Source organism: Mesoplodon bidens (assembly GCF_964165515.1).
Source record: "Mesoplodon bidens genome assembly, chromosome: 3".
NCBI lineage: Eukaryota > Metazoa > Chordata > Mammalia > Artiodactyla > Ziphiidae > Mesoplodon > Mesoplodon bidens.
The window spans coordinates 174562276-174575508 of record NC_138178.1 but is presented as its reverse complement, the minus strand read 5'-3'; the positions used below and the strand labels follow the sequence as shown (position 1 = coordinate 174575508).

The 13233-nt window shown below is 62.1% G+C and overlaps 1 protein-coding gene across 8 annotated transcripts in view; it reads left to right on the top strand.

Annotated features, from left to right (window-relative positions):
- BEGAIN (brain enriched guanylate kinase associated) overlaps positions 1 to 13233 on the top strand; it is a gene marked incomplete at its 5' end in the record, with an annotated part of 45310 nt that overhangs the window by 23156 nt on the left and 8921 nt on the right. For 2 of the 8 annotated variants that reach the window (XM_081228426.1, XM_081228427.1), the window contains one exon: positions 10533 to 10622. The exons of the other annotated variants lie outside the window; for them this stretch is intronic. In XM_081228426.1, coding sequence (XP_081084552.1) covers positions 10533 to 10622 — 90 coding nt within the window. The remainder of the gene's footprint in view (positions 1 to 10532; positions 10623 to 13233) is intronic. 8 annotated transcript variants of the gene reach the window in all.

Below are 13233 nucleotides of genomic sequence, written 5' to 3'. Positions count from 1 at the left end.
TTTCACGTCTTTCTCAAATGTCATCCCTGGTCAGGGTGGGGTTCCTGACCACTCATTCCATGTACAATTATAGCCCCTCCCCCATCCTCCTCCTCCTCCCTGCCTTGATTTTCCATCTCCCTCATCCCCCCCGACTCTCAATTTGTCTTATTTATTTATCTTATTTACATCCATCTCCCTGCCAAGAACAGCAACTGACTGCTGATCCCCAGCACTTAGAGCTGTCACATAGTAGGTGCTCAGTAAATGCTCTGGAATGAGACCAAAGTGTGGTGCACAGTGAGGAAGGGGGATGGGGAGCAGCTATTCCCCACGCTTCATGATGCCCAAGAGGGGGGCCCTCCACTCTTCCCCCCAGGAAGGGGAGTGTTGGGGACACTTTTGCCCCCCACCCCCTCAGGGAGTAGTGGTTTTTTAAAAAAATCACCCCGTGAGAGGCCCTCAGAGGTGTGAGAGCCTCCACTGAAGGGATCTGGCCTCAGCAGCATGTAGGGGAGCCTTCCTGAGAGGGAGATGCTTGGATGGAGATGAGGAGGAGTGGGGGGAGGGCGTTCCCGGCAGGGGGTCTGACGTGGGCAAAGGCCCGCAGGCAGGGGGGATGTTCCTCCTCACCTGGCGCCTGAGCTCTGCCCTTCTTGGGCTCTTGGCCTCCTGCCCCTGCCAGCCAGGAGGGATCACAGAGCCGAAGGGGTTTGGGGAAACAGACGCCAGAGGCGGAAAGGGGCTTGTCTAAGTCTCTGGGGTCAGGACAGCCACAGCCTCCCGGAGCAGCTGGACACTGCCCAGTGGGAGGAGGCCTCTCTGTGTTTGGGCCAAAATTTGCAGCCCACTCGCCCCTTCCAGTGTTCCCTCCTGAGGGCCACACCAGCACCCTTCCTGAAGTCCAGAGTGAGGATGCACCTCCGAGGCCTGCGGGCCCCCACTGACCCTTCAGAAAAGTCAAAGCTCTTGTGTGGCACCCAGCGCCCCTCTGTGTGGCCACCTGAGCCCTGGACCAGCTGCTCCTCCCGCCTCTGCCTCACTTCTAAACATGAGTCAAGGGGAGGAAGTCTTAGGGGCTAATTCTCACTAAGCTGTGAATGACTGCCTCACTTTGATTTCTCCCTTTGGGAGTCAGGGCATTATAAAGGGACCTTCCACATGGACTGTTCTCTCTTACCTTCTGCCCTGCCCTTCAAAGTCTCCTGTCCTCACAGCCCATCTGAGTCCCACTCCTCTGCAAAGGCTCCCTGATGAAGTATGTGGTTAAGAAGGTGGACTTACCTGGATTTGAATCCCAGACCTGCCACTTACTGGCTGTATGGACTTGGGCAAGTTTCTAAACCTCTCTGATTCTCAGTTTCTGCATCTCTAAAATGCAGATCATAATAATAGCACCTAACTTAGAAGGTTGTTTTGAGAATGAACTCGTGAACGTGGAGCTGGGCACGTGGCTGGCGCTGTGTGGGCCGCTGTTAACCTCCTGGCCCCCTCTCACATGGTCTCATTTGTTCCCAGACCCTGTTTCCCCAACCATTGGTCAGATGGCATTATTCCCATGGTGAAGGAGAGGACCACCTGGCGAGGGGGGTTGTCGGGCTGTGACCTGCAGACCTAGACTGAGTTAGGACTGCGAGAGCATTTCAGAGTCGGGCGCAGCAGGCTGGCTCTGCTGTGCCCCCAGACTGCATTTTTCCCAGGGAGGGCACATCACCAGTCCCGGTGGTGGCCGAGTATTTCAGAGCAAGGGTGTGCCGTGTACCTGTTTCTCAGCGTGCTACCTCACCCCCATTAACCACGGGCAGAAAGCCAGCCCTGGCTGTTTGAGATCTCTGGCCCCCTCCTGCACGCTCTCACGCTACGTAGGCTTCATGACAGCCTGAGAGCTGCCGCATCGCCTGCATCCCTCGACAGGCCCACTGAGGCTCTGGAGGCGTTGCCCATCAGGGCGCCAGTGTCAGGGACAAAGCCTGGGTGTCTCTCTTGAGCAATGGAGCTGCCACTACCTGACATGGGAAGGATGGAGATGGGGCAGGTGGGGATGCATGAGATGTCTGTGGGATGGGTGCTCGGGAGCAGGTATCCTGGGATCCTCAGCCCTCGTGGCAGACAGCATGGCGGTGCCCTGCCAGGGCAGGGGGTTGCGTCTCTGTGTCCTGTGTCCTGGCCGGAGGGGCTGCCCTGGGGAGGGTTCTATCCTGGCTCCTGTGCTCACTAGCCAGGTGCCCTTGAGAAAGGCCCTGGCCCTCCAGGCCACAATTCCTTCATCTGTACAATGGGTAGTATCCCCCTCCCTGCCAGGCCTTGGGTGAGGATTCAGTGAGGGGACTGTCAAGGGCACGCAGCAGGTCTCACTGGGTGATTGAATGATTGAATGGGGGTGATCTCGGGGGAAGCTTCCAGAGGAGGTGATGGTCACCGGTGTCCTTTGGGCTTTGGTTACTGATGGGGAAACTGAAGCCCAGAAAAGCAGCCTCCTTCCTCGGCCCCAGTGCCTTGCAACCACCTGCTGCAGCTAAAATCGGTCATCATAACGCCAGTTCTTTTCTTCCAGACTCAGTTTGGCCCCCAGGACTGTCTCCTGTGGGTGTGGAGAGGTACGGGGTAGGTGGGGCGGTGAGGGCAGAGGAACCAGGGACCGAGGGCATCCCGGAGGGGCCCAGGGGCACGTAGAGAGCGCTGGGATGGGGCAGGCCACCCTATGCCCCGCGCTCCAGGGTCATCAACAAGCCTCCCACAGCCCTGATTACCTTTATGATCCCCAGAATTCCGGAAAACAGGCCCCACCGCCGATCCAATTAATGCGTGCCCGTGTCCGTGGCGGGGTGGTCAAATTAGTGAAGCCAGCGTGGGTTCCGTGGTGGGCAGCAATGAACCTGACCATCGGAGTGTTGGACGGCAGCCTCTTCTCACCTGGGCTCCAGGGCGCGTGGCGGGCGCTGGGAGCTTCATCTGGGGACCCCTCACCAGCGGTAGGACCACACCACCCACCCGTCCTCCCTGCGGACGCCCCCTGAGCACGGATTCTGGGCAGAGAGTAGGTGTGGCCTCGGGGCAGGGGAGGGGTCCGTGGCCAAAGTGTGCACAGTCCCGCCCTCCAGGCCCCCCCAGTCTAGGGGGGGAGGAAAGAGAGTAGGTGGGCAGCAGTGCTGGGCTGGGTGCTGGGAAAGACGAGGCCAGGCGGGAGTGCCCAAGGAGCCCCAACACAGCCAGAAAGGGGGCCTTGGGGGCTGCCTGGGGCCCGCTGTGTGGCTGGCCCTACCTCTCCTGAGGCAGCCTCCTTAGGACTCCCTGTCCCGACTCACCCACCAGAGGAACAGCCCCAGGCCGGAGCCTGTCACCAGTCCTCTCCCCTGTGGAGCTCCCCTGGGGCTCCCAGCGCCCCGAACAAGGGGACCGGACACTTGGCCCACACTCAGGGCCCGGTGCTCTCGGCCTCCTGCCAGCCGACCCAGGCCTGGGCTCTGGCCACACTCATCTCCCAGCCTTTGCCCAAGCTGTGTTTCCCACGCAGATGGCTGGCCTGGTTCATGACGGGCACGGGATGACCTCTCCTGCCGGTGCTGGAGGCCCTCCTCCATGGGGTCACCTCTGTCTACATACTCGGGCTGCCAGATAAAGTACAGAATGGCCAGTGAAATTTAAACGAATTTAAATAAATTTCACTGGGCATCCTCTACTTTATCGGGCTCCCCGATTTCAATAAACAGCTGGATGCTTATTTAGTGTAAGTACTTCCATGCCGTGTTTTGCATATACTTACACTGAACACTCATTATTGACCTGAAATTCAAATTTCACCCTCTCATGATCATTTCAGGGGGCTCAGCCCTTATGGAAATCAGAGAGCAACTTCTTCTGGCAGAGCCAGACAAACAGAACGAACCCCCTAAAGCCCCTGACCTCAGAGGCAAGGAAAAGCCCAAAGCACTGGAAGCTGCGGAGGGGAATTCGGGTTGATCGTCAGGAGGCCTGCAGCCTGTTGACCTGGGGTGGCCGCTTTCTCCCTCTGAGCCTCAGTTTGCTCATCTGTAAAATGCATTCACTCTGTGTTTTTCATTCATTCAGCGAATGTTTATTGGGCCCTCCTGGTTGCCAGCCTCTGCTGCAGGGTCTGAGGACCTAGCAGGGAACGAGGCAGACAGAAATCCCTGTCCTGGGGAGTTGCCACTCCAGGGGGTGAGGCCAAGGACACACAGGCCCGGCAGGGAAACGGGGAGAGAGGATGCCTGCAGAGTGTAGGAAAGGCCTCACCAAGAAAGTTGCATTCGAATGTTGAGTGGAGGAGGAGAGGGGCAGCCGTGGGGTATCTGGGAGACAGATCTGGGCAGAAGAACAGCACGTGCAAAGGCCCTGAGGCAAGGCCGTGCTGAATGTGGCTGGAAGGTGAGGTCCAGGGAGCAATGGGAAGGCCACCTGCCATCAGGTGATCAGCGTGAACACATTGGGCTTGACCCTAGCGATGTAGGAGCTGTGGAGATGGGGGGGTGGATTGGACTTAGCCTTCAACAGGACCCGTCTGGCGGAGAGCAGGTGAGGGCAGGAGCCAGTTAGGAGGCTGTGCAGCAATCCCGCACAAGAGAAGTTGGCCTCAGCATGGCGGGCGGCGCTGGAAAGAGAAAAAGAGTCAAGGGTGCCTCCAGGCTCGGGGAGGAGAGCTGGCCCTGCTGGGTCAGGGCAGGGATTGGGGAGGGAAGGCTGTGGATTTGGGGAGGGCGAGCGGAGTGGGATACAGTGGGCTCCGCAGGTCTGTGCCGCCTGCGAGGTATCCAAGCAGAGACAGAGGCAGCAGAGGGTATGCATGCCTGGAGTCGGGGAGACACAAATTTGGGGGCCCTCAGTGGAGCGATGGTATTTGTGGCTGGGGCCACCATGGGGTGAGTGTACCCAGGGAAGGAGAGAGACTGGAGGCACTATTCCTGGGTCCTGCTGGTTAGGAGGTCAGGGAGAGGAGGACCACCCGCAGAGGAGGCTGAGAAGGACTACGGCCAAGTGAGGATGGTGTTTGCAGGAGGAGGGAGGGGTCGACCGTGCCAGTGGCCGCTGAGGGCTCAGGTCACATGAGCACTGAGCTGAGGGAGGGGCGAGAGCTGGTTCAGTCGCGTGGAAGGGACGCGAGCCAGGTTGGGTATTGGTCCTGGCAGGCTGGGTGCAAGGACAGGTCCTGGAGTGTCCACAGAGCGTTGTTCTCAATATGGCAAGCGTACCTGACATGTTCTTGTGCCGGAGACAACGATCCAGAAAAGGGGGAAATTGGTGGTCTGGGAGTGAGGGAGTAGCTGGAGCCGTGCCTGGAGTGGGCGGAGGGGCTGCCTGGCGGGCTGTCTACAGTAACAGGCGGGCAGATGCTGGCAGGTGGGGAGACCTGGCGGTGGCATCTGTGAAAGTTCCCTAGGGGTGGCTTCTTTTTTCCCGTGGAAAAGGAAGCGAGGTCATCAGCTGTGAGTGGCGGTGCGGGAGGAGGCGTTGGGAGGTTGAGCAGAGAGGAGAAAGTGAAGGAACGGGACGGGGGATGTGGTAAGGTTCCCGGGTCAGTCTGCCGGATGAGCAGAAAGGGAGGCCTGTCAGCTCGGCCGTGTGACGTCCTGCCATCTGTACAGGTGCAGGTGCTGAGTCTATGGACAGCTGGCCCTAACCAGAGTGGGGTTTGGGAGGCCAGGGAGGGCTTCTTGGAGGAGGTAAACAGAATGAACTAAAGAACAGGGGAGGGGATGTCCTGAGCAGGAGGGGCAGCATGTGCAAAGGCCCAGCGGTGACTCTGCAGCTGCTCCGCCCACCTGCCCAGGTTGCTCTGCTTCGTCCTGGCCCTGAGCACCCCTGGGTCCACCCACCACTGGGCTCCCAGGCTGCAGTGTTGCCATTTCCCAGCACGTGGTTCTGCCTCGATGGGTGTGGGGGGAGGGGGGCGGTGGGAGCAGGGCTGCAGCCCCCATGATAAGATGAGGCGGAGGCGAGATGACATGTTCCCTGTGGCGTCTCCCGTCTCCTGTCTCTGGGCAGGACAGCAGTGGAGCGTCCATGTCACCGGGCCGCGAGGAGGGAAGAGGGACTGGTTCCACTGGACGACCTCGGTCAGCAAACCAGGAGAGAGCAGGGCCTGAGCAGGCGTAGAGTTTGAGGTCACCCCCTGTCTGGCTTGAGTGGGTGACCCCTCCTGGCTCTGGGCCCCCAGGCCAGCCCTGTGACAGTCCCCTCCCCCAGGACACACGCACACCCATGCACGCACCTGCACGCTATTGCACAGTGGCCTGGCGTGTCCAGAGTCCCCTTCTCCATGCACGTGGTGTTGCTGGTGAAACTGCTGCAGAGTCAGCCGAGGGGCTGCCCAGGGGCTGGGCAGGCGTGTCTGAGCCACAGACCAGTGCCAGCCAAAGGCCCAGAACTGTTTTCCTCCAAGGAGAAGCTCACAGCCCACCAGGAAGTGGGATGAGCTGTCCTGTGGGACTCCAGGCCCCTGCCCTTGACCCTGGCAGGTGGCTCACCTCTTAGGCTCCAGCCTCTGCCTCCGTCAAGCTGGCCGTGGTCGACCCTCACAGGGAGACCATGGCTGTGCCTCATCGTGATTATGTGTGGGAGACGGTTCAAGGAAGAGTAAAGGGCTGCGATTTGCACTAAAATCTGGCATCTGAACGTGAGGGGAAGAACAGCTGGCCCAGTGTTGAACCCCAGGAGGGCTGTGTGACGTCATCGCCATGAACCTCAGTTTACTCATGTGTCATATGGCTGTGGTGCACGCCTCCCTCACAGGGTGGCCTGAGACTAGATGAGTAGGTATGTGTGGGCACCTGGGGCAGGGCAGGCCCTCGGCAGGTGCTGGGGGTGTTGGTTAACCATTCATGCCCACCTGCCCCTCGAGAAAGGTCCTGAGTAGGTTCCCACTGGGGACACAGGATGGAATCAGTGCGGCAGTGATCAAGTTCAAGGGGAATAGAGAAAGACTGTTTGTTCTGAGACACAGAAAAGTGGTGGCCACCAAGCATGGGGGCACAGGCCAGGGCACGGGGGGCCTCGGCAGGGACGAGGGGGCTCTGAGACCCTGCAGGGGTTGTCTCTGGCTCCTTTTGTGGAAGGATGGTGGCACCAGACCTTCTACAGGGAGACTCAGAGATGATGCCAGCATGGGACAGGGACAGAGGCTATTCTGCAGGGACCCGCCCCCGGGCCCACGCAGGGCATCCCAAGAGTCTGATGTGGTGGTCCCAAGGTGCCCACTGGAGGCCCAGCTGGGAGAGGACCAGCTGGGTCCGAGCAGCTCTGGGGGCAAAGACCTTCTCCCAGGGCTGGGCTCACCTTGGCCAAGGTGGCCCGTCAGTGGTAGCTCTGAGGCTGGTTCCATGGTGTCTGCCTCTGCCGGGCATTGCCCTTGACACTGGGAGCTGGCACAAGTCCCTGTGCCATGAGTTCCAGGGTGTCGGCCCCTGCGGGAGGGGGAGAGGCCGGTGGGGGAGGGGCCGGGTGCTCTGCTGACCAGCACCTCAGGGGAGCAAGGAGGACGTGGGGGGGCTTACCCCCCCTTTATCCAACCCCAGAGTAGGCCCCGGGGATATAAAAATGCACCGGGCCTTGCAGCCCCGGAGACAAGATCGGCTCCCCTCCTGCAGGTGTTTCTGCAGCCGTTCACGCGGCACATGTTGCTGGTCTCTGGCTCCACGTGGACACAGCACGGGGCCCTGGGACGAGTAGGTGAAGGAGGGAGGTGATCCCAGGGGAGGGCAGGCAGGCAGGCAGGTCCCCAGCTCGTTGTCCCCGCAGCAATGAGAGAGGGCGCCCCTGGCGGCCGGGGCCTGAGAGGGGAGGTACCTGGCCGAGAGGACGGCGAGGACAAAGGCCCTGAGGTGGAGAGGAAGGGGCTCAGGGTAACTCAGGTGCAGCCTGGAGCCAGCGTGCGGGAAGGGGGCCAGCGCGGGGTGAGGTGGGGGCCGTGGGGGGTCTGCGGGGAGAGGGGCTTGGGGGAGGAATCTTGGGGAATTTTGCCCAGAGGCGGGAGTGGTCTGGCTGGGTTTCGTGACCTGCCGTCTGGTGGAGGGCGGAGACCGGACTGGGGGCCGGCGTGGGACAGGAGACCGGGCCCCGGGCACTCGGAGATGAGCGGGACAGGGGCTCAGCCCCAGTGACGCTCCCTGGTGGGCAGGCTGGGGCAGGATGGGTGTCAGGGTCCCACCAGCAAGCCCCGGGTGGGGAGGAGTTAACCTGAGCTGGAAGGAGTGAGTGCCATCCTGGCAGAGGGGACACAGGGACAAAGTCACCCAGATGAGAAGCTGCCTGCAGCATGTGAAGAATGACAAGCAATTTGGTGGCACTGGAGCATGACTGGGGGCCGGAGCCTGAGCGCGGAGAGTGGGTGCGGAGACGGGCAGTGCCATGGGGGTACCGCAGGGACTGGCTCCTGGTACCTGGGAGCCGGAGGGCGGGCACGCCTTCAGCCCCACCCCGCCCCATCACCACAGCCCACCAGGGAGCACCTCTGCCCCCGGGACCCTTGTTCACACCGCGGAGCAGGGAAGGCTGGCCCCCGGACCCCACAGCTCACATGTCCTTCCTCCCCGTGCCCAGCACAGCATCACAGGCATCGGGGGATTTCAGCCGCATCCCAGACCTGCTGTGTGATCTTGCTTAACCTCTCTGGGCCCCAGTTTTCTCATCTCTAGGAAGAGGCGCTCCCCATGCCACAGGCTGGAAATGAGAATTTGCGTCAGAACGAGAGTGGTTGTCAGGGATAAATGCCTTGTGTGTGACCAGCGGCGGAGTCTGGGTCAAGTCACAGCCATGCCCCCCATTCTCTGTGCTTCCAGGCAAGCCCCGCCCCTTCCCTGGGCCTCAGTTTCCCAGGGTCCCAGCCTCCCTTCTACTCTTCTGAGAACTCACCTGCCAGGAGTCCCCAGCGGAAGGGCCTTCTGGGGTGAGGACTGGCTGGCGAGGGCTGGGACGGGGACTCCCCCAGGGATTGCTGGCCTCAGCCGAGCCACCAAGGGGGGACTGGGTCTCTGGCTGTTCCCACGGGAACGGGCCAGTCCTGTCCCTCCTCTCCGTTTACTCAGCAGCATTGGGGTCATTGGCCAAGAGTGAACCCTGGGCCTGGAATTCCAAAGTCCCGTTCAAATGGAGATCAAGCCGCTGCCTCTCCCCCCACCCCTCCCCCAGCCCGGCCTGCAGAAGATCAGCCCAGGAGACCAGGGCTGAGGGCAGCCCATTTCACAGATGAGCAGATGGGGGCTTAGGAAGTGGTGATCGATGTGCAGCTCACAGCCCAGGGCTGAGAGCTTCCCTACCCGCCCCCCTCCCCAGACTCTCAAATCAACACTTTCAACCTTTTCTGGGGGGAGGGGCAAAATTTGATCCTTAGTAAATTTTTTTTTCTGTTTTTTTTTTTTTTGCTGCACCCCACAGCATGTGGGATCCTAGGTCCCTGACTGGGGATCAAAGCCGCGCCCCCTGCAGTGGAATCGCGGAGTCTTAACCACTGGACCGCCAGGGAGGATTTTTCATCCTCACTGTAGGAAATATGACAAATCCAGAAAAGTATAAAAGAACATTTTTTAATTGCCCAGAATCCCACCACCCACCCAAAACAGCATTAACATTCCTTCCCTTCGGTTATCCTGTGTGGCCGTCTGTACGCAGTTATTTTGTAGATGGGATTGTGCTGCCTTTTCTCTGAACACATACCCTTGCCCCTGTCTCTAAGCCTTGTCTGGACGCCTGATGTCCGGGGCAGCGTCCTCCCGTCAGATTTCTGCTCTGGCTCCAGGGCCAGCCAGGCCACCGGGAGCCCTCCCGGGAGAGACCACAGGAAGGGGGCGACCAAGCCGACTCGCGCCTAAAGCTCTGATATACATCCCGTTGCCCCCAAGCAGGGTGGCACCATGGGGCTGGGGTGGGTCATCCACCCCCCTCTGTCCCACCCCCTGCCCAGCCCAGACAGGCCACAGGCAGGGTGAGTGAGAAGGGGTCCCAGGAGGGGTGAAGTGGGTCCTGTCCTGGACCCCTGACATCCACTAGGTCCCACAACCTCCAGAACACCCCACTGGTGTCCGTCAGCAGAGGTCGGGGGTCACACGCCCTCCATCTTCCCTGCCTCCCAGGCTCTCTGACCAATGGGTCCTGCAAGGAAGGAGCAGTAGCCGGACAGAAACCTGGAGCTGGGGGAGCCTGCCCCCCATGACTCCCCTCTGAGGCTGAGATGGGGATGCAGGCCTGGGGTGGGACTCGGTGCCAGCAATGCACTCAGGCAGCCAGTGCTGGCAGGTGCCTCCCCCCCGGCTCCTCCGCTCCTACCCTGCCACCCTGCTGATGACAGGGAGCTCTCCTGCCGGTGGGGGCCGATCCCCCCCCTCTCTGTGACCGCGTGCCCTCGGCGGGCCCTGCGTGGCCCCCGGGCCCCGTTCTGAGCAGATCCCCCATCTCTCTGTGACCGCGTGCCCACGGCGGGCCCTGCGTGGCCCCCGGGCCCCGTTCTGAGCATATCCCCCTCCTCTCTGTGACCGCGTGCCCACGGCGGGCCCTGCGTGGCCCCCGGGCCCCGTTCTGAGCAGCTGTGTCCTCTTCACCCACAGGCTGCGCAGCCCCTGGGTGCCCTCGTGCCTCGGGCAACCCCGCGTCCTGCAGGGCCGACTGGCCAGGTCCTCGCCCTCGCTCTGGGACAGGTAACACACCTGTTGTCTCCCCGGCTCCTCGGTGTCTCTGCGTCTGTCCCCAGACGTCCGTCCCGCATCTGCATCAACTCCCCCGAGAAGGCCCAGAGACGGGGAGGGTGTCGGCTGCCAGCACACCCCCGCCATTGCTTCCCGGCCATCCGGTCTTGGAGGCGAGGCCCCGGTGGCCCCACAGACCAGCCTCGGGCTCGATCCTCGGGCTCGATCCTCGGGCTCAGGCCTCCGCTGAGCGGCCAGAGGGGCTCCTGGTGGGAGGCAGGCGGGGTCCCACTCTGTGCTGAGGGAGCTCATCTTTCTCCCCCGCGAGGTGGGGAAGACTTCCAGGGGCTTCCCGCGGGTTAGGAGGGAACCACAAAGCACGCACCCCCCAGCACACACCCTGCCGGGTTAGGCCAGATACTGATCAATTCACCAGGACCCAGGTCAAAGCGAGGTGACCCCCCCCGGGCAGCAGTCTGAGCAGGGCTTCCCAAGCCCCCCGGCCAGGAGGGTGGCCCTGATCTGGAGGGTGGGGCATGAGGGATTTCCAGGCCCTCCCTGTGCATCTGTTGAGGGGCCCCCTGAGCCAACTCCACACCAGGGGGAAGGCAGAGGCACTGAGCATTCCCCCTGTGGTGCCTGCCCCCGGCCTCATCTCTTGGTGGTTCTGGTGACCTGGGGAGTGCAGGGACCACAGTGACAGCCCTGCTCCCTGAGGGTGGGTGCTCCAGTGTGTGGGTGCACACATCCCCATTTTACAGATGTGGAGACTGAGGCTGAGGTCAGGCAGGGCTCGGGCAAATGCCCTGGGAGGGAAAGGCAGGAAAGGATGGTGGTACCACACAGGTGACCGAAGACCTCAGGGTGCCCAGCCCAGGGCCCTCCCTGGACCAGGCAGGGGAGGGGACATGTCCAAAGCTCTGGAGTAGTTGATGGCCAGGACCTGGTGATGGGCTGTGAAGGGTGGCCACAGGCAGTGAAGGGTGGCCACAGGCAAGAGGCGTCCCTGCGTCCTCTCAGGGTCTGACTGGGGACGGATGGTGGCTGTGACCTTCCCGGGGGTGGGGAGCACAGGGGGCAGAGTCCGCACTGGGTGCACTGGGTGTGAGGTGACTGTAGGCCTTCTGGGAGGAGAGCCCGGTGGGCGGCTGGACTCGGAGGGCAGCAGAGCCCCAGAGAGAGGTCGGGGCTGCAGATGGAGGCCCGGGAGGGGTTCGTGTGTGGCTGGGCACAGAGGACCTTAGGCCTGCGATGTGCGGGGAGGGGGGGAGGGGTAAACCAGGGCCCTGAGGATCAGCCTGGGCGACGGAGCTGGAGTGGCAGAGGTGGGGAAGGCGTGGTGGGGCACCAGGGTCGGCGCTGCTGTGACCCAGGGACCAGGGGGGCGTGTCCAGGGCCGGGGCCCAGGTGCCCCCAGCACGCGGCCAGGGGGACGAGGAGGCGGCATGGGCTGGGGGCTGTGCCCGCCCAGGGCTGGACCGGCTGCGGCTGAGGGGTGGGTGGGTGGGTGTGGGGGGCTCGGGAGGTGAGAGCAGTGGTTGGAGGGTGGCAAGAGCCGCCCAGCCGTCCGGAGGCCGTCCGGAGGCCGAGGGTAAGCTGAGGCTCGGGTGGGCCGGCGCGATGAAGCGGGCTGCCCCGCGAGGGGCGGTCCCGGCTCTGCTCGGAGCCCACCCCACAGCCCTGTCGTATTTCCCTCCTACACGTGCCTTGTTGGTGAACCTGCTCCCTTGTTCATTGTCTCCCCTCGAGACTATAAGCTCCGTGGGGCGGGGACCGCATTTGTCTCATTCTCGCTGTGAGGCGCAGGGAACAGGGCGGGACAGGGCAGGAAAGGAAGGAAGGAGGGTGACGGGTGGATGCATCGTAGGAGGATACGGCTGGGTCACGTCAGGGGTGGACAGTCTTGACGGCAGGGTCCGAGCTGTGGCTGCAGGCAGGTGACCAAGGTGGGGGAGGGCGGGGGCTCAAGTGGCCCCACGGGTGCTCTCCCCTCTTCCCGAGGGTGCGGACCCCGCCTGTACCCTGTGACCGAGGGCTGTGGGTGACCTGCAGCCCCTGCAGGATGACTGACTTCAGGGGCCGCCGCCCCACTCCCACGCCTGATCCCGTGTGTGCAGGGGGCCCTGGGTGACATGAGAGAGTCCCCAGGAAGCTCGTCAGCCCCCTGGGGAGAAAGGCCTGGGCCGGGGGGGCAGTCTGGGACCTGTAGCTGCAGGGGGCTTGGGGTGAGTCGGTCAGGCGTGCTGCCTGGAGGAAGCAGCAGCGCCTGCTTGGCAGCCATGGGCGGGCACTCTGCCACTGGTCTCCCTCCTTGCTTGTCACTCTGCATCTTCCTTGGGGACCAACTCTTGGGAGGACCCGCCCCGCCCTTCCCTGAGGTTCTCAAAATGTAGGCAACTCTTTATTTTTAAGAATGTAGACCTTGGCAGGAATCCAGGAAGGCTTAATCGGGGTTCGCTGGGTGTGCACCTATGGTAACGTGTGTGGTTTACAGACAGGGCCCGAGACTGAAGCTCACTCTACCCTGGGCTCTGGAGGAAGCCTCCTGCTCGCCCACAGCAAACCCACCAGAAGTTACCATCCAAAGGGTCTTAGCTCCAAATGGTCCCCTGAGGAGGGTTCG